The sequence below is a fragment of the Mastomys coucha genome, unplaced genomic scaffold (genome assembly GCF_008632895.1).
Source record: "Mastomys coucha isolate ucsf_1 unplaced genomic scaffold, UCSF_Mcou_1 pScaffold18, whole genome shotgun sequence".
Classification (NCBI taxonomy): domain Eukaryota; kingdom Metazoa; phylum Chordata; class Mammalia; order Rodentia; family Muridae; genus Mastomys; species Mastomys coucha.
Window position 1 is genome coordinate 41,313,229 of NW_022196900.1, and position 20,770 is coordinate 41,333,998.

At 38.8% G+C, this 20,770-nt stretch overlaps 1 protein-coding gene across 7 annotated transcripts in view; it reads right to left on the reverse strand.

Annotated features, from left to right (window-relative positions):
- Positions 1-20,770, reverse strand: part of Mpdz (multiple PDZ domain crumbs cell polarity complex component) — a 157,290-nt gene that overhangs the window by 35,878 nt on the left and 100,642 nt on the right. The window contains exons 23-28 of one of the 7 annotated variants that reach the window (XM_031377736.1): positions 19,882-19,923; positions 16,830-16,934; positions 14,258-14,353; positions 7,423-7,600; positions 4,707-4,817; positions 782-880 (exon numbers count right to left, since the gene is read on the reverse strand). In XM_031377736.1, coding sequence (XP_031233596.1) covers positions 782-880; positions 4,707-4,817; positions 7,423-7,600; positions 14,258-14,353; positions 16,830-16,934; positions 19,882-19,923 — 631 coding nt within the window. The remainder of the gene's footprint in view (positions 1-781; positions 881-4,706; positions 4,818-7,422; positions 7,601-14,257; positions 14,354-16,829; positions 16,935-19,881; positions 19,924-20,770) is intronic. The other 6 variants (XM_031377737.1, XM_031377738.1, XM_031377740.1 and 3 more) reach the window with 6 other exon arrangements.

The following is a 20,770-nucleotide window of genomic DNA, read 5'->3' on the forward strand; positions in this document are numbered from 1 at the left end:
CTTTAAATGGTGTGGGAACAAAAGGGTCAGTTGGGGAATAACTGAGATGACTGTACTTGAATGGTGTAACTCTCATGGTCACAGAAAACATTCCTCCAGGTATGGCTTCTGCTCTTATCCATGACATAGTAACATGAAATCCAACGAATATTCATAAAGTGATCTCTAAAATAAAATTCTGACAGCTTTTCCCTTTCTACTATGGAATTTTGATATAAAAGAATTTTTATAAATTTTTGTTTCAAATTTGATTTTATAATTTCATTCGAATATGAGAATACACCAGGAAAAAATGACAAGCATAGAAGCAGTTACACTTTATGATCTGGCATTTATATAAACTTACTCTATGAATATTCAGAAGGCTTTGTCATGTACACAAACACACACACAAAACCACAACTATTTGCAGAGTGATTTGCAGAGTATACAAATCTGAAGATGTTTTAAGACAATACGAGGTTTATGGAAATTGTATATAAAAGTAGTTTATACAAATAGCAACTAAGATTTAAACATGAAAAAAAAATCAAACAAAAATGCAGGAGAAACGCTGGAATCTTTTAACTATGGGTAAAAATATAAATATTCTCTGGCAGGGCAAAGTGAATGTCCACTCTGAATACACACTAGCTTGTTTTCCTTGTTTTTTTTTTTTTTTTTTTTTTTTTTTTTTTTTTTTCTGACTAAGTGTGATTAAACAGTGAACTGGAACAAAGGCACAGTCAAAACAACAAGACATTCTGCAGAGGCAACTAGAAGACAACGGACGTTATCCAACCTTGTCAGTGTTGAGCTGGAGAGAGTCTGCAAATGGGTTAGTGCTGCTGAAGCTGTACTTAGGGTAAAGGCTGTGCGGCAAGGAAGGCAAAGGGGATTTCTAAAAGGAAACAGAAGATGCGCTGAAGGCACAAGAAATGTATGGAAAGCAACCCAACCTCAAGAACCAAGTACTTAATGGGTCAGAGCTGCCTATTAGACGATGAGGTCGGCCTGAGTAGCTAGGTCACTGTGATCCTCTCAAACAGCAACTACTGACCCAAGCCTACACCCAAGTCTAATCACTCCAGGAAGGAGAAAGATCGTCAACCACCTGTCTGGAACTTCTTCCACTTCCCCCGAAGCTTTTACTATCATGGAGTGGAAGGCATGGACTCCACCCTGGTTACTGAGTGGCCTCTGATTCCTGAGTATCAGTGCCCCTGTTTCAGATGGAACGCCCTAATGTTGTTTCTTTCATTTACTTTTAGAAGTGAGGGGCAATACTTTTCAGCAGTCTGTTTAGAATGCACTAAGCACTTACCTGCCAGCTCATCGTGACCTTCATTTCTTTACATTGTCCGCCATTAAGGACATTGCACTCTGACCAGCCAGTAGACACTGATTTAGAATAATCACAGTTTTAAACTTTAAAAGTTGGGGGAAAGAAGAATCACTATATGGTGTGTTCTTATGTGCACCATTTCTTGTGAAGATCTGACAGAGAGTTATATCTTAATAAAAGAAAAGGAAAATCTGACATCTACTCCACTACTGAAGGATTTACAGCTTTGGATAATATTTGAAGTCTGTGTTTAGTGTTGCGCCTAGATTTTGTGACTTGAGTGTAGTAAGTCCTTAGCCGGGGCTGTTAAAGCTGAATATACATATTAAAGGCAGGAAGTCAGCCAAATAGACTTTAGCACGTTCATATTTAAAAAGAAAAAAAGTAATTTCCTTAGCACAATAAAGTCTTCCTTTCACACCCGCTATCTCTATCCTTTCCTGCTATTGACTGGATCGCTTTTTTTTTTTTTAAGAAAATTGCAGACATTTAAATTTCATACTGGCTCCAATTAAATGTTTGTGTAACTTCTCCCTGACAGAGCCCCCTTGCCAGGCATGGAGTGGGGGGGACTGGTCATATGACTCTACCCTGCCTCAGAGCATGTTAAAGACTCTGTCCTCCAGCTCCTGGACTGCTGCCTATGCCACATTACCCCTTCAATCCGTGCTTCCTGCAATGTTTTCCTGAGAGGCAAGGCAGGAAAAGGGATGGGTACAGTGACATTTCTGTTCCTCTCAACTTCCTCTCTGCTTTACAGTTTAAAATGTCAACTCCTGCTTTACTCAAGAGGGGCTTACAAGTGCCAAGAAACAGGACCACACAGTAAGACGGGAGAAATGACCGGGCAGTGGACAACATAGGAGGCTTGGTGGTGTGGGTAGACTATTTTTGGTCATCATGCATAGCAGATCCAGGGCCTGTCCTTTGTAACTATGAGGAACAAACAAAATCAGAACTATGATCAAGATATGGAATTCCCAGAGACCTCTAGTTTTTACTTTTCTTCAGATCTTACAAGATTTCAATTTGGTGCTGTCAGAGGAGCAATGCATATGGAATGGTAGGTCACTTCTACCTATAGGGAAATAGTTACAGACCTGATAGCAGGCTAAAAATATAATCAACAATGAAATGTCCTTAGGTAATTGATGGAAGAAAAATCCTAACTAAGCAGACACACAGAGAGGACACCAAACCATCCTCTGACCCTATGAAGGGGGCCACCCTGCAGTCAGAATGTGCACAGCCCTAATTCACTTTGTTACACTGAAGGGATTATCAGGGACATGCTATAGACTGTTCATCCCTGAATGGCCAAAGCACAGAAGGACAGAGCAGCTTCTCAACTGTGTAAGATTTTCCAGAAGCTTTACCCTCTGACCACAAAGGAAACTCTGTCACATAGGGACTCTACAGTAAGGAAATATGTGGTGTTTTTTCTTTAGCGAACCAGAGGACTGATTACTTCCATTTGGAAGAAAACCACCACTAACAAAGAATATCTCATTTTAAATGCAAAATTAATTCTAGTTTCCCAAAGCAAAATGTGTCTAACTTGACTAAACATGTCATTTCTAAGCAAGATTTATCCTGGAATAATTGCTATAAAATTAGGTGTCATTATGCCTCAAATAAAAAAAAATAGGAATATTTTCCAGGTGTATGAGACAATATCTTTCTAGCTCATTAGAAAATGTGATTGACATAGAAAGAAATGTTTGTAGTTTAAGTGTTCAAAGTAATATTAAGAATCGCTATTCAGCAGTTTATAATATTATCCTAAATGATATGAGTTAGAAATTAAAATAAAACAAAAAAACGAAATAAACCCTCCCACACAAAAAAAATAGCTGTAACTCAACTTAAACAGCCATTTACAATATTACCATGCTGTGTCTATGTTTAACACAACAAATGTTAACAAATGTAAGAAGATTTGTAGTTATTTAAACAAACTGAATAGCATTTGCAAAGAATGCAGCATGAGGCAGCCCTATCATTTGGCAGATTTTCTATCTGAATGGATAATTATTACCTAACAATAAACAACTGAATGGTTAAAAACTGCAGATGTGAGGAGAACTGCTGATACTGAGAACCAGTACATTTGTTCCACACTGTGAACCCAAACCAGACCCACACCTGTCTTGACAACAACGAGACAGACAGTAACATAAACCTGCGTGCTGTATTTGGGAGGCCAGAGGCTCATTTTGGTCAGGACACTGATCTCACAGGGTGCTGCCTCCTTCCTTCCATCATTTCAACACTAACATCTTAAATACATACAAACACTTTTCCTTCAGTGCCAACCAACCTTAGACCTGCCAGCGTGCAGAGGTCCAGGGAATGTTGCACAAGTTTTTCCACCCAGAAGCAGCTTCTCCCAGAGCTTCAGGAGTTCAAGCAATCTCAGGGAATTAGTATTAAGAAAAAATCAACTCTAAGGGCTTGTGGATGTCTCTGGATAAGTTTCATAGTATATGGAACACATTTTTTAATAACTGTTCCACATGGAGATATGGTTCAGTGAGGCATAAAGAAGGTACCAAAATCAACACTAAACTAGCAGCACACTGTTCACATTCAGCATCACTAGGGCATATCAAATATTCTTATCCTTTCTAGCTAATAGCCACTGATGTGCTTATATATTCTTAAAATTTATTTTTATTAGGGTCTTGTGGTATCCATAGCATCACATTTGTAAGCCTCCTGTCTCCCCTCTGGACATATGTGATCGCAGGAATACAACACCATGGATGCCCCCTAAAATATATTTCTAAAGTATTTTAACAATGATGGCTGAGGGCTGAATGAGATAGTAGGTTTCTGTTCCCGAGGATCTGTGTTAACCTGCATATTGACTGTAGCTAAGAAATAACTATACACTGATTTGTGTGTAAGCAGAATGTACTCTATGAGAATTTTGTATCCAGTGGAATATATAAGTATGTTAAGATCTGATAATGTGACAGCATAGATAAGAGATTCTATATAAAGAATAGATTTAGAAAAAACATGAAGTCTTTATGGATTCCAAGAGACCCAACTAAAGATGTTTAATCTACACATCACATTATATTCCTTTCAGGAATTTGTATATTTTTTAACCAGAATGAATACTAGCAAGATATCAACTTGACATGGTGACAAATTAAGTTATATTTCCATGTAGTTTAAAGTCTTCATATATACCACAGAAGAAACTTGCAAGGCAGCTCAATGTTTCAATACAGCAAAGGAAACTTTTTATAAAGGCCATCTGAGACTCTAAAAATTGATAGGGATACACGCAGACAACTTGGTCCTTGCTACATTAGACTCCAAGTTGCACACTGTTGTCAGTATGCCTACTTTGCCCTTTGTATTTGCTTACCCTTGGTCTGTTTATAATGCTCTGTACCATAAACACTACAGGGTTGCCTGCTTTCCGAATGGCTTCCACAGCTTGTTCATGGCTTGCATCTCTGAGGTCCATCCCATCCACCTGCAATGGAAGGCCTCAGCTTAACATTTCAAGAAGCTAGAGAACAAAAGAGCGATTTGGATCAGTTCTGAGGCTCCTTTAGATCCAGGGAGATTGTTTTCAGTATCAAAAACACAAGGAGTTAAGCTGCACAGGTCTCGTCCCTCCAGTGGACTTGAGGTACCCTGTTTGGATAAAGATTCAACTGGAGTCACAGCCAGTCCGGATGAGGGCTCTGCTTCTGTATTCCTTTCAGCACTAGCTGCTCTTTTATGTTTATGAATCAGTTAATCTGCATCATTAAGGAAACACTCTAGGGAGATGCCTTTAGGGATCCCTTTATCAGAGCCAGTGCGGTACTGCTAATTTTTCATAAAGTGGTTACTTGTGTGTGTAGGGGGGTGAGTCTTCGTGGGTTTCTCTTAGAGAAATAAAGAATAAACAAAATAATAGAAATTCAGAAAAGTCAAGACTACTTCAAGGTTAGTTTTGCACAAGAATCTGCAGTAAAAGTGGCAGGAGTTGGAAGCCAAGAAATTGTGCTTGCATGTTAGTTTCTTATATAAATAGCTTGAAAAATGAAAGTCATTTTATAATGTTTTGTGAGTGATGATCAGCTAAGCTTATGCACTAGATGTTCAGGAAGAAACGTAGAGAAAGGGCCAGTGCTACTCCTGTCACATAATTGTAGATGTTCCCATTCACAATTGCTAAGTACAGCTCAGAGTGGATACAATTCTGTGGAAGAAAACCAATCATTAAGTTCTGACATAGAATTATATACATTTAGTTAAAAGCCTCTCTCAGGTTGACACTTTGCTGATATAACAATATTTTTCAATTCATACTAAAGTGGTCTTTTAGTGTTTCTAGCAAGTCAATATTCATGCCTACTATGTCAACTAAACATCGTTATTCAAGCCTAAAGCAAGCACAGTAGCCCGGGCTTGTAATAGCATGCCCAGTACTACAAGGGCCAGGCTTCCAACTTCTTGGAGAAATCCTACATGTCATGTACTGAAGAACCTACATGCAGGTATTTTAGAACATGTACCAAAACATCCTTTCGTTTCAATTTGAAAGGGAAATTTGAATTAATATAGTTTATTATCTACTAACTTTAATTAATATTTTTTAAAAGCCATTTGGGAGCAAACAATGGCCAATTATGTCTAAAGATAACTACAAATAATTCATATTTTCCTCTTTATGCTAAAAGTATTTCATAGTTAAACTATAAAATATAAATGTACTAGTCACAGCTTAAATTGAAGCTTTTAGATGGAGCTCTACCTTGGAGAAAGAATTCCATTAAGGGGACTAATATTTCATTTAATGAGAGTAGGTCAGGGGTCCTGTCATTTGTTCTTATAGATGGTCACAGGGAAAAGAAAGGCACAGATTCCTGCTTCCTCTCAAACGTCAATCTCTCATTTCTCAGGCTCAGAGAATGAATGGATAGATGAATGAGTGAACAATCTAATTGTAAAACATTTTCTTTTCACTTTATATTAATAGCAGAGTTAAACCCAGGGCCACGTGGTGAGTACCCAGGCACTGAGCTAACTGTTTAGCCAACAGACTCATTCTAAAGTATGACTGCTATGTCCTAAGGAGCCATCTGAACCAAGAAGGCATTTTAATGTAGTCTATGGACTGAGAAAATGAGACAGCGCTGGTATAAGGTAAACAAAATGTCCAGTGCATTCACAAATGCCTTAACAGTCACTCCTTTCCTTTTACTCTAAGTTAGGAAAGCGAAGTCAGACTCCCTCTTCTCAACATTTTAAGTGTAAGGTGCCTAATCTGATTAGATGATTTATTGTACTGCTTGGTAGTGCTTTGGTCACTTCTCTAATCTGCTTCCTAGTGGCCAGGTATAGCGTCTTGCCTACTGTGGACACTAGGTCCTGGCCCAGCACCAGAAACTTGCTAGCTGCTCTTGTAACACATATCCGTAAATGCATGTGTGGCTCTACTGCATCTGAGGACTCTGTATAAGATATTAAACTTTAATTAGGGATGACATCTGATTTCACTGTATGTTTCTCTCTTATGTGCAGCAAAGTATATGCCATGCATGTGCATACACAGAGCCTTCTGTAGTGAGGGGGTAGAACTGAGAAAGGCTCCTACCTTTTGTGAAACATTCATTTAAAAAAATAATCAAATTCTCAAAATTGAAAATTTTTGGAGATAAGACTTACTTAGAAAAACCCTCACTCAAAATGTTTATTAATATTGCAAGGACTATAATAAAGTATTTTTTGAAATTATATTTACTGGAAAACCTAACTATAAGTTGTACAGTTTTCCCTATGTTCATATGATATTAAATATTTTAATTTTCCCATAAGAAAATTTCCTTTTTAAAAAAATTTATATTCCTTAGGACCAATGCTTTTTAAAACTGATCATCTGTATCTCCAAATACATGTTTTAATATCAAACACATAATCTTGTCACCACATGCATATAAAAACCCTGGATGAGAATGAGAAAATACTCGAAATGCGAACACTTGGCTCTAACACTGGGGTACAGAGTAAACCTGAGCACGGCAGCTCCCTTGGTAAAGAAAGTGGACGAGGGCATCATTTTGAATAGAAAGCTCACTGGAGGTTACCTCAACTATTCTGTCTCCCGGCTTCAAGGTTCCATTTTTGCCAGCTGGACTGTCTTCAAGAACATGTTTGATGAAAATGCCCCTCATCACTTCGCCATTGCTCAGCCGGCTCCCCATCCCTCGACCACCAACAATGCTGATGCCCAAGGACTTGCTCGGTTCTCTCCAAAGTTCCACCCTATAAACATAAAATTATAAACTCCCTGAGAAAAAACACAAAGGCAAACTCCCCGAATTTTAGAATTTCCTTTAGATGATGCTGTCTTATGTAGGGTTGCTGTGATGAAGCACCATGACCAAAAGCAACTTGGTGAAGAAAGGGTTAATTTCAGCTTTCACTTCCACAGCAATGTTCACCATTAAAGGAAATCAGGACAGGAGCTCCAACACAGGAGGAACAAAGAGGCAGCAGCCAATGCAAAGGCCATGGAGAGGTGCAGCTTACTGGCTTGCTCCCCATGGCTTATTCAGGCTGATTAAAACCAACCTAGGGATATCACCACCCACAATGCACTAGGACCACTCCCTCTGATCACTAAATAAACTTTATAGCTGGATCGTATAGAGACATTTTTAACAATTGAGGTTCCTGCCTCTCTAATGACTCTAGCTTGTGTCAAGTTGACATAAAACTAGCCAGTACAGACACCAAGATATAGGAAATAAATATGTGTATACACATATTTTTACAAATAAATATGTGTATACACAAGTAAATATGTGTCCAGTTTACACATATTTATATCTATATCTATATGTGCAAACTGGACTTCATTAAAATGAGAGAAAAAAAGACAACTCACAGAAGGAAAATGGCATTTGGGAAACACACATCCAATATGGAATTAATATCCAGAATGTAAGAATGAACTTTCTAAAATTCATTTACAAAACTCCCTAATAAATGGATTAAAAATTAAGCAAGGGCTTGAGCTACAGGTTTATACATGTTTTATAAACACATGAAACAATGATTAACAACTGTAGAGACACAATCCAATAGAACACTACCTTACACCCATTAGGACTGAAATTACTAATGAAAACAGAAAATGACTACTGTCTATGAGAATAGAGAAAAGCTGAAGTTCTGTGCATTGCTGGTGGGAGTGTGACAGGTTATAGCCACAGTAGAAAATTAAAAAGACAACTATCTTATGGGAACATAAACAAAAGAATCAGGGTCGTAAAGAGATATTTTCAACACCTACATCAAAAAAGCATTATCCACAGCATCTAAGAGGTACCTGGGACCCTTATGTCTTTTAGAAATGAATGAACATGGGCAGTCAAGGTGGCCCGGTGCATGAAACTGCTATCTGTACACTCATGATTCCTAAGTTTGACTCTCAGAGCCCACAAAAGCCCTATGTGTTGACTCACATCTGTAATCCCAGGAATTCCCATAAACAGAGGCAGAGACAGGAGGACTGCTAAGAAGCTCAGAGGCAGCTAGCCTAGTGTACACAAAGCAGTAGAAACTGGAGTGACCTTGCCTCAAGTAAGGTAGGAGATAAACCAACTTCCAGATGTTATTGTCCAACCTCCACATGCACCTGCACTTATGCACACACATACCACGCATACAATAAGAAATACAGTTTACATTTAAAAGTGAATGAGCAAAATGATACATTGCTTAGCTAGAATTTTATTCTGCCTTAAAAAAAGAAACTGCTGAAAATAAGTTTCAACATACACAAAGTCTGAGTATACAATGTAATGCGAAGTTGGCCAGTTAAACAAAGTCAAGGCCACACACCTTTATTTTTTTATTTTATTTTATATTATTTCATTGGATTTTCGCAACAGGGATTCTCAGTATAGCCTTGGCTGTCCTAGAACTCACTCTGTACACCAGGCTGGCCTCAAAGTCAGAAATCCACCTGCCTCTGCCTGCCAAGTGCTAGGACTAAAGGCGTGTGCCACCACTTCCCAGCTTCATAAAGAAATTGGAGAGAGCATATACTAGTAGCTTGATAGCACAACTGAAAGCTCTAGAACAAAAAGAAGCAAATACACCCAAGAGGAGTAGATGGCAGGAAATAATCAAACTCAGGACTGAAATCAACCAAATAGAAACAAAAAGAACTATACAAAGAGTCAACAAAACCAGGAGCTGGTTCTTTGAGAAAATCAACAAAATAGATAAACCCTTAGCTAGACTAACCAGAGGGCACAGAGACAGTCTCCAAATTAATAAAATCAGAAATGAAAGGAGAGACATAACAATGAAATATATCTTAAAATAATTATTCTGTTTGTTGAATATTAACAGTTCAAAATATTAAAATCATGTTCTATAAACAAAACAAAACAAACAAACAAAAAAACAAAGTCAAGGCCAAATGCCTATGGTTGCACTCACAAGATCACAAGAGGTCCAGAGGAGACATGCTCAGAGACAGGACATAGAACAAAGTTTGCCCTGCTGGAAAGTGGATGGAGAGCTACTGTCCAGTGGACACAGTCTTAGTTTGACAAGATGAAAGTCTTCTGAAAACGATGACGGTACTATGTTTATAGTGAAGGTTCTTAAAGGCTCCAAATTGCACACTAACAAATATAATAATACATGTCTAATCATAATGAAATTCTAGCCATAAATGATTAATTTAAATAGTCTCCAAATTATGTATGTTTTTTTGGTTTTAATACAGGACTCACATTCTAGGTTAAAGTGCAAGCCAGTGAATAAGTGCCATTTTTCAGGAGTGTTAATACAGTCATTAAATGATCAGGAGATTCAGCTACCACTGAACAGATGGCAGCTCCTAGGTTTAGCAGCCAAATCCAGGGAAAGAACATTTTTGCACACGTTAATCAGAAGCTTGCCTCTGTAGGAATCTATCTCGCCAGAGCAGACCTGATCATTAACAGTCAGGGCATGAAGGACAGTTGCTGAAAATATTCGACATGAAATGATCCTTCTATCACCTCCTGAGACACCCTGAACTGCTCTGTCCCTTCCACTCCAACAAGCATAGCACCTCCTCGCTGTTCTGTAAGTTGATTTCCTATGCAACTACTTTGGGACCTTATCAGCTTATCTCTAGTCTCTCTTTATCCACACCAAAAAAACAAACTCAGGGAATAACTGCTACAGCTAATGTTGAAAAATGGAGGCTGGTCATATAACCAATAAGGTGACTGTTTCGGTGTGTGCAAGGTCCAGGGTTTGATCTCACTTACTGCAAAAGGTACAAAAGAAGGTATGTGTTAATTTACAGGACCATCGTGAGAAAGGGGAAGGTGTGGTAGCTTTCAGTGAGGAAGAGGTTCATGGTATTGAAAAGGTTCTGCATCTATTTCAGGCCTCATGGAAGATAATGATGTGGACACTGATGACAAGAAGGCAGCACGGTCTAGTGTGTCCTCAACATAGACATCTGGCAAAGTTGGATTGCTGTCAAATGGAAGGAGTGGCAGAAAGAGAGGGCTGCAGTGGGGCAGTGGCTGGGACAGACAAGATGCATGCCATGAACAGCTACCTTTTAGTCACAACATTTTTTTTCTTAACTGGAAATAAATAATCCCAAGAAGTTGATCTGTTTAATTGGAAGGAATTGAATAAAAAAGCTAAAACATAATCAACATTTTCTCTCTGGGAAGTTTATAAAATCAAAGAAACTTCCAACATCCTTTTCTATGTTTAAAAATATTTATTGTATTTGTGTGCCTGTATGTGTGCCTGTGTACATGTGTATGTGCACATGTATATGTGTCAGTGGGGGAGTGAACATGTATATATGTGCAGCTGTGCATGCCTGTGCCCATACAAAGGACAGAAGAGGGTACTCAGCTCCTCTTTGCCATTTCTTGAAGTAGTTTTTGTAGTAAATTGGTAAAAACAAAGAAGTTTAGCCAATGTATGTATGTGTTTTAAAAGGTAAGCAGGACTCTCAGTTATTAAGAAATATTTAAAAAGAAATGACGGGAAATGTTTCCTAAGACGGTTTATTGCTAACTGTGAGTTAGAAATGATTTCTGGAATGATACAAGTAGCAATTTATAGTGAGGTTTGGGTGTCCTAGCCCCTCTTCAAGGAAGCTGAATTTTTCTTCATTCAGTCCTCATATCAAGCCTCGAAGGTACATACTATTTAGATCCCCAGTCACCAGGAAAGGAAGAATCACAGATCCAGGATCATTGGCAAACAGCACTCCAGACTCTAATGAATTGCAAAGTTTAAGCATACTATCATGATGGTCTGTGAATCCTCAAACAATGCAGAGCAAAGCCAAATGATCACAGAGGCAAAAGGCTAGGTTGATCAGTCATCAGACGCAACATGGTGTCTGGGAAAGAAGGACACCTCTCAAGGAACACTCTGCAGAGCATGTTCTGGCTCTGGAACCAGACAGCTGGGTTGTGTGATCAGAGTCTATGGATTCCAGCCCTGTTCTTCTGCTACTTAATCACATGACACTAGACAACCTACTTAGTCTCTTTGTCTTACTTATCCCAGCTGTGAAGAGGAGCCAGTAAGAATGTCTAATAAGATAGTCCTAACTACTTAATACACATAATTGCCAAATGAAAGCTTTGGCACAGGATAAGCAACAAATAACTCTATAACTATGGTGATGGTGGTGGTGATTTCCAAAGGAATGGGAGGAAGTGTGCTATTCATGCACATGACAACTGAGCAATTGTATATCCACCCCATTGTACCTTCAGAACTTGTAAAGACAAGGCACCATTTTCCAACTGTTGACTTTTTAAACTATTGGCACTTGACTATTGACACTTTTACAAAGGTTACACACATCATTTGATGAAAACTCATGTACTGAAATAGAAATGCAAGCTGCATCGATCACCATAGAAAGAAAGAAGATAATTCAAATAAATGTCTAAAATGCATATGCCTATAAGCTAGTAATTCTACTTCTGGTACATTCATAAGTGCCCTAGATAAGATGTCATGCACATACATAGAAATTACACATTTACTGCACAGAATTAGCTACTCAAGTATCAGCAATGGTCTGAATCAGATGCTTAAGTAGCAAGTATGATGCATGTCTCCGAAACACAAGATGAAAATGTAAGCAAACTGGAAAAATAATACATGCAGATATCACTAGCAAAAATCTAATCTATGTATGTCTATTTTATAATCTGAATTTTATAAAATTAGGATTGCATGTGTATGATATATGTACAGAGGCACATGTGTCATGGGGTGCATGTAGAAGTCACAGGACAGTTTTGGGGAGGTGGTTCTCTCTTTTCCCCTTCTGTAGGTTCTGAGGATTGAACTCAGATCAATCAGGCCAACTTGGCTTGAGAGGCAAGTGCCTTTACCACTGAACCCTTTCATGAGTCCCATCTTACAGTCCTTAACACAACAGTATCTTCTGTTTCAGCACAAGCCTTCATCGCTTTTATGTTTCTAATATGGGGAAGTGGACCTTTGTTTCCAGAAAGTTCTAGCAGTGAATACTGCCAAAACTATTTTTCATATTAGTGTGTGTTTAAAACTAAGCAAATTTATCTTTCCTATTGTTAATACCGCTTTCCAGCAAAATCTATCTATAACTACCTGCTGTAGAAAAATGTTATTAATACAAATAAATAAAACATGTAACACCTTCTAATAAATTATGTCAAAGATCTTTCATATACACTGTATTCTCAGTGTGGATAATGCTTTAGAGAGAAAACAAGCTAATCACTTATTGAAGAAATCCAAACTGATTATTCCTTTTAGATAGCTAAAAATGTTTAGATTCTCTGAAAATGATGTTTTAAAATTTATATTTTAGTATCTATATTTAAAAGAATATTGCTGCAGGCTAAAGCTCACTGTGCACAAGCAACATCATAAAGCAAGATGGCTAATTTTAGAGCAGCTTCAAGAGGCTGGACCATGAGGACTGATATTTAACATCAAACATTGTTCTTTGCTTCTTGTATCTCTAGGTCTTGCATGAACAAGGACAGTCTGTCTTTCTTGGAAACAGAATTTATGTCTTAAGAGTTACTTCCTGGTTACTCAACAACCCTTCTCCCTTTCTCCCTCTCTGTGTCTCTCCCTCCCTCCCCCCTTCCCCCTCTCCTTATCCCTTTTTCTCCCACTCCCTCCCACCCCCTTCCATATACCCTTCCATATTCCTATAAACTTTGTTTCTAGGTCCATACCCAAGACTCAGCGATTCCTATTAAACAGAAGCCGACTTGACTTAGCATGAGCATGTTAGTATGTGCATAGGTACAGTGATTTGACTGAACATAGTCAAGGTCATTCTTCTTTGCTGCATGGGAACCAGTGCCAGCAAGTATAAGGCTTTGAGCAAACTCAGCCTATGACAACAAAGTTCCTTGCTCACATTTAAGTCTACACACACACACACACACACACACACACACACACACACACACACTGGTTTAAATACATACAATTTTAAATGTAAACATGTTAAACATGTAAATATAATGTTAAAACGTAAACAGATATTACATGCTATAGCTAAAACTATTCAGAACTTATTTATTCCAACTATCTATGCATACTTCTCTTTAGATAATTGTCTTTAGTGTCTGCTATAGATCCTTGCATATGTTAGTTTTAACCCTGTATGATAAATATTACTTTCTCTAGTACATATGAAAAAAAAAGTAATGCTATAATTAGCAAATTATGGGCCAGTCCTTTAGACCACCTCTCTTCTCCCCGTCTCTCTCTTTCTCCCCCTGCTTCGCTCTCTCTCCCTCTCTGTATCTCTCCCTCCCTCCCCCCTTCCCCTCTCCTTATCCCTTTCTCTCCCTCTCCCTCCCACCCCCTTCCATATACCCTCACTGAATGGGTAAGCACAGAGGCGGTCCTTACCTCCGGGGCTGGCTCCAGCTGCTGTAGGCAGCATTCTGCAGCTCACTTTCTTCCCCTTCTCCTTCTTCTCGCTCTGGGAGTTCTGGAATGTCTCTGCTTAAGGAAACATACAGTGAGAATTTAGAGCAACACTGCCTCAAATGTACTTAACTCTTAGTTAAGCTAAAACAGCAGAGCTGTCTGGATTTTCATTGTACCTGACCTACAAGTTTGTAACATTTCCAGCATAGCAGAAGGAGAAGGTAACCAAACAATCTTACTCTAGAATCAGCTGTGCCCAGAAGGCTGGAGAAGCTGCTGCTCACAAAGTCCTGCCTGGTGCATTTGCTGATGAGATGTGCAGAATAAGAGAGAGTAAAGGAAGTGGGTGGGGAATTGCAACAGACCCTAGGATTCTAAAGGAGAACTTTTCAGCAAATCTTTCTCTGCCTTAAAGTAATTCAGCATCAGTTGATTTTATAGAACTGAAAAGTCTAAAGAAAACATGTATTTAAATTGTAGCTATTCTTCACTAATAGGAATCCTGAACTAGTTCAAATTATGAGATCTTCAGATGTAAGGCCAGAAATCAGGTGGCCTGGTGGATCTGCACTTGGTTCCTAGTGCTACGAAGCCAATGTCCAGGCTCTCTATGAATATCAGGCCTTTTTCTTTGGCCTGAATGGTCAAATGTTGCTTAAACATCGTTAAAATAAAATTTACCTGCTACAGGCCCTACAAGCTGTTCTGTACTCAACGTCCCCTTTTATGTAAACTAAACAGGACAGATCTATGAAGAGCAGCGCTTTCTGAAGTTTAAACCTGACAATGGTCCAGAGTGTTAGTAGCAGTTCCAAGAGGTATATTATAAAAGTGATATCAAATAGCCTAGTGCGAAACCATTCAAATGAAGCCCTTACCCAGAGAATATAAGCCAAAGACATGAAAAGAGATGAAGAAAAAAGTAGGTTTAGGAGACAGAATGTGAGCAACTGCTGTAACATCTACTGACAGCCATTAGAGAGAGGGAGGTTCTCTGCACTGGGAGATCTACACATAAACTATGCATAAGTAATCTTGGCCACACTGTACTGCATACCTGACATCTGAGCTGAGAAGTCAGTCTTAATCCTTTGATATACAGACCTCAGTTTCTTCAAATGACTCTACAATGTTGAATCTTTTCTCTAACTCACACATGCTCCTCTAATTATGCCTAGTACTTGTTCTCTAGCTTACCATGTTAAGACTCTCTGTGCTCTGTGCTCACACTGCCTCTTTGGCTTAGGGACTTCCTTTGGAGTCAATGGTTAAGAACTTAAGAGTCTGCCTGATTACATCCTAAGCATGGTTTTGAAACTAGCTGGCCATGGGAGGGGGCGGTGCAGGAAGTTAAGCTCATGCTGCTGCACATTCCTCCTCTGCAAGATGTAGACTGCTTTTTGTAAAACAAACATGCTTTCTTTGCAATGAAACAGCCAATCACTACATTGAAAAATCAATGCCATTCCCTTCTCTATGCTGAGAGTAGAGAAAGCGATGAGTAGTTTGTTCTTTCTAAAATTTTTTCAATGCTTTAAGGCCCATGCACTTACTAGTCCTTCATTTAGACAGAAGAAAGAGTGTTTTCCCATTTTGAGAGAAAACACTGGGCCACTACAATCAACTCATGCTATGGAGCATGAGACAGGAATTCTGGAGTGCACTTGGGCCAACTTTTGTACAGGGTGAGGTATTCCTGCCATAAATGTCCTAAGTCACAAAGTAGTGCAATATTCTTTTTCTTTATGAACACAGATCATGTTGTATTCCGAACTACTCTCTGCACCCCGTAGGCCTTGCATAATTTGCAGAGGAACCAATGGTGCTATGTCCTAATTCCTTCACAGCCACTCAGACCCAGGGTGTTCTGATAACCTCTGTGAAGGTAGGACTCTTCTGAGAAAGCTGCCAAATGTTTGCGAGGCGCAATGCTCTACAGTAAGCTTAAGAGAAATCTAGTTCCAACTGTCAGTGTAATGACAAAAGGCAACCCACAGAAAACAGCACACACTTCCAGAGAAAGCACTCTGAGATTTCTTTCCTGCTGTAAACTCAATCAGTAGCACCACCAAACCCTACTTCTATCTTTTTGTAAGAGTAAAGAAAACTCTATTATTTAAATGTTCTTAATATACACTACAGCAAGAGCCTTAAAAGGCTAAGCACCATTACCTAATATCTCTGTATACCAAGATTCAGAGCCTATGAGTCTCCAAAGAGAATAAATATATTTGTTAAAAATGTTTCTGATTGAATTGTTTGATATTTCTAGGAAAAGTAAAAATACTATATATAACCATGAAAAATGTATTGTCTAGATAATTAGTGAAATAATAATACTGACTGGGAAGAATTATAAAATCTTAATGTTAAAAGTACTATATAGAAGGTAGGTGAAAGATTATTTTAATTTACTGAACTGAATATTTATATATATCTCCCAAATTTTTAATTCCAAATGATAGTTACTTGAGTAATTGAGACAAAGGGAGACTTATTTTTATAATATTCTGTATCATTTATTGTTTTGTAGTAAGACTTATTTACTTACCTGCCAGTGTAGGAAGAAAAAATATCCAGCGCCATTATTCCTCCAGCTTGTTGACCAAAACTTATTCTGAACTCTTCCAAATGTTCTGCAGGCACGTAGGTAATTCTGGGAATAAACATAATCCATGAAAGCAAAGGGAAGAGAGTCTGTCTGTCAGGAAAGCACCTCAAACACAGTAAATTCCTACTGCCTACTCATGTCTGCCCACTCAGGTCTGCCCACTCTCGTGTCTGCCCCACTCAGGTCTGCCCACTCAGGTCTGCCCACTCTAGTGTCTGCTCTACTCAGGTCTGCCCACTCTAGTGTCTGCTCTACTCAGGTCTGCCCACTCTAGTGTCTGCCCCACTCAGGTCTGCCCATTCAGGTCTGTCCTCTCAGGTCTGCCTACTCTAGTGTCTGTCCCACTCGGGTCTGCCCACTCAGGTCTGCCCACTCTAGTGTCTGCTCTACTCAGGTCTGCCCACTCTAGTGTCTGCCCTACTCAGGTCTGCCCACTCAAGCCTGCCCACTCAGGTCTCTGCACTTCGTATGATATGGGGAATGAGCATATTCAACGTACAATCTAAATTTCAACACAAAATACTCTACAGGCAAACACAGCAACTAAAATTAAAATAGTAAATGCTACTGAGAAACTACTAATGGAGAAGCAGAATCATCTATTTCTCCAAGTGAGTAAGTTAATGTAATATTTTTAAGATTTGGAGGTTCTAAAATTCAGTAAGAGAGTTGTGGAGGCAGTTTACTAGCAGAGTGCTTACATGGGAAAGCTCTGGGTTTGCTCTTTTTACTACAATGATTAATGGCTGGATGAGTGAATCCATGAAGGGAGTGACTGAATGTATGAATAAATGAATAGGACTAAGGTTATACCCCAATTACAGAATGTTTGCTTACCATGCCTGGGGCCTAGGTTCATCACTAGTACCACAAAATAAATATGTAAGTAAATAAATGTCCATATTAACAATATTTTTGTCATAAAATATTTAGATTCCCTAGTAGAAATAAATTAGGTGTACTTTATTAAACACTAAATATCTGGAACATATTGTTGTTAACAATGTTGTTAAAATTAAGTTTAAGGAAAGATTCACTAATGTGTAGCAACTTCCTTTTACTTTTATTTTCCTCAAAGAAATCTGTTTACACTTGGAAGAAAACTAGTAAACTCAACAAGTAGCAACAGAGTCTTCATCAGTAGAAGATGGTATACAAGATGTTATGCTAGACACAGAATATAGCCATGAGCTTAGAAATCAACACAACAAAGCTCCTATTTACTGCTATTCTGGAAGGCTAGTTGCATCACTGATAAAATTTGTAAATAGGTTAGTCAATATCCTCAAATTAATAAATACTCAGAGAAATACTGCTCTTAAAGTCAGTAGGATAAAAGGTATGTTTGTGTAACTAGTCAAAAGAGTATGCATGAAACATGCTCTAGATAGCAATCACAAAGACTCTTAAACCTGTAATACATCCATTAAGATGAGTTCAAAAGATCCTGGCATTGAGGATACGACATTCACTCTTTCACGTCTTGTAAGGGCAGTCTCATGGGTTTGAGGTGCTCTGAGGTGAACCTCAAACGCTTCAACCGCAAGTATGTCATCTTTTTTTGTTTGTTTGATTTTCAAGATAGTGTTTCTCTGTATAGCCCTGGCTGTCCTGGAACTCACTCTGTAGATCAGGCTGGCCTCGAACTCAGAAATCCAAATCCGCCTGCCTCTGCCTCCCAAGTGCTGGGATTAAAGGCGTGTTATCTTTTATTAGGCAGCCAGAAGCTACATGCCACCTGACAGTGAGGCAGGCAGGATTCTCTCAGAACACAGCAGGCTTACCACAGCCAGCCTACCAAAAAACCACTCAGACCCCTGGGAATCTCCTTGAGACAATTCTCAAGGAGAATTACCTCAAGGACCAAACTTTGATCAAAAAACAGTGGTTATAGGAATTTCACTAGACATGCTGAAAACATTGCCTTCCACTGGCCTAGCTTAATGTATTCATCCATTAAAAAAAAGAGACAAGAAAAACCTTTAAGGTGTTACAAATACTGAAGAGTAGATTTGCTGCTCTTCATTCAAATTTCATGAGTCAAACCATGTAATATATTATATGTTTCTATATAATACTAAAATGTAATAATTAATGTAAAATCTAAAAGGTAACAGGATTTTAGAAAACATAAATTTGAGAGATCTTTATTAACACTAAATTTGAGAGAACTCATATAAATAAACCCTTGAGTTAAAGCCAAGAGAAAATGTGTGGGCCAAGTATGACAGGATGCAATAATACTAATAATAAGCCTCGCCTGTTTTGTTTATTAGCTATCTTGAAACCCCAAGCGGGATTCATGAGTTGTCTGTATTTGCTGATTTGTTCCTATCAGAGGATAATAAATGAGGGATTTATAAATATTTGTTTGATGTTTTGTTGGCCAGGGGAAAGAACAAAGAAAGCTGCTTCCATGGTCATTTGTCCCAACCAACATTGACAGTAGTCATCAGAAGAGGTATCCCACAATGCAACAATACATGCAGAGCAGTTCCAGCACATGGCCAATCACACAGCCCATAAAACCTCCATATGAGGCAGAAAACGGTAAAGCTGAATGACAAGCTGCAGAAACACAGGGAAGCAGATTATATGGGAACGGCATCAAAACCTTCTATGTAATCGAACCTCTGGTTACACATGGGGTGGAAGAAAAGAGAGTGGCTTTAGTGATGCCCACATGTGATAACAGCTGCTAATCCAGGGGCCACTCCTGACCATGCACATAGGATCAGCCTCAAAAAGGAGCCTGAAAGCTTAGTGGCTGGCAAAAAAGGATTTCCAAATGAGTTCACAACCATCATTGCAATGAGAAAATGCAGCAACTGCATAGCTCTGCTGGAAATGACATTCTTATAAATGAAGAAAACAGCCAAACTGTACACACTGAATCTAATCTGGATCTGGGATGTTACAAAAGCATGAAATGGTTTTCACAGACAAGTTGTAACACACAACCATAATGAGCTTTTGAGTCACCAATACTCACACATAAAAGGGGGCTCGATCGTCAGCAGGTGCTGCAGAGAATCTAGAATGTGAAGCATACGCCGCGGCGTCTTTTTACAATGGTGTTAACAAATGTCAATGTCTTGTGCTGAATGTGAGACGCATACATATGTAGTTAAAAGTGGGTGCTCCTGGATATTTTTCCCCTTTCCACCTCCCTCTCATCTACACCTCCCCCAGAATAGCATCTGCTCTTTCCTGGTGTCTATAGCGGTGATTATTAACAAGCATGGAAAAATGTAACTGCAATCAATCTTTTATTCCTTGATCAGGAATTCATCCCACACGTTGGGTTAAGGCAGGTGAATTCTGATTCAGCTCAGTAATTATCTGGCAGATGTTATAAGCAGCTGCTGCTAAGCACAAAACCCTGGCTATTATTACAGTAATGTGTACTAGCTCCTGGCAAGGTACAGTGAAAGGGAACAGAGTGCATTCTGTTGAGGCTTCACATCTGGCTTTGCACAGGAAACCAGGAGGCCTGGAACTTAACTGGCTTTCTTGAACTCTGCAAACTCAATCCATCCCTTAGGCATGCATGAATGCACACAAACTTCACAGTTTTCTATCCCGAATGGCAGGGAAAGGAGCACACATATCGTCTCAACAAGCAAGCCTTTCTCGATGGCCAATCAGTTGTGTAGCTGAGTCAGAATCTGTGAGGATTTTTTTTTTAATAGTTTCCAGCACTCCCCATTAATAAGCAAATATAGGAAAAGTGGTTGGGCAGAACTTAGAGCCAAGCCATAACTGTGATTTATATAAAGTGTTATGCTTTGTAAAAAGAATGTGGGAGAATAAACTTAATGTCAACCATTTTCTTAGTAAGTCCATTTACAGATATCTGAATCAGCGTTAGTGGGCCTTTA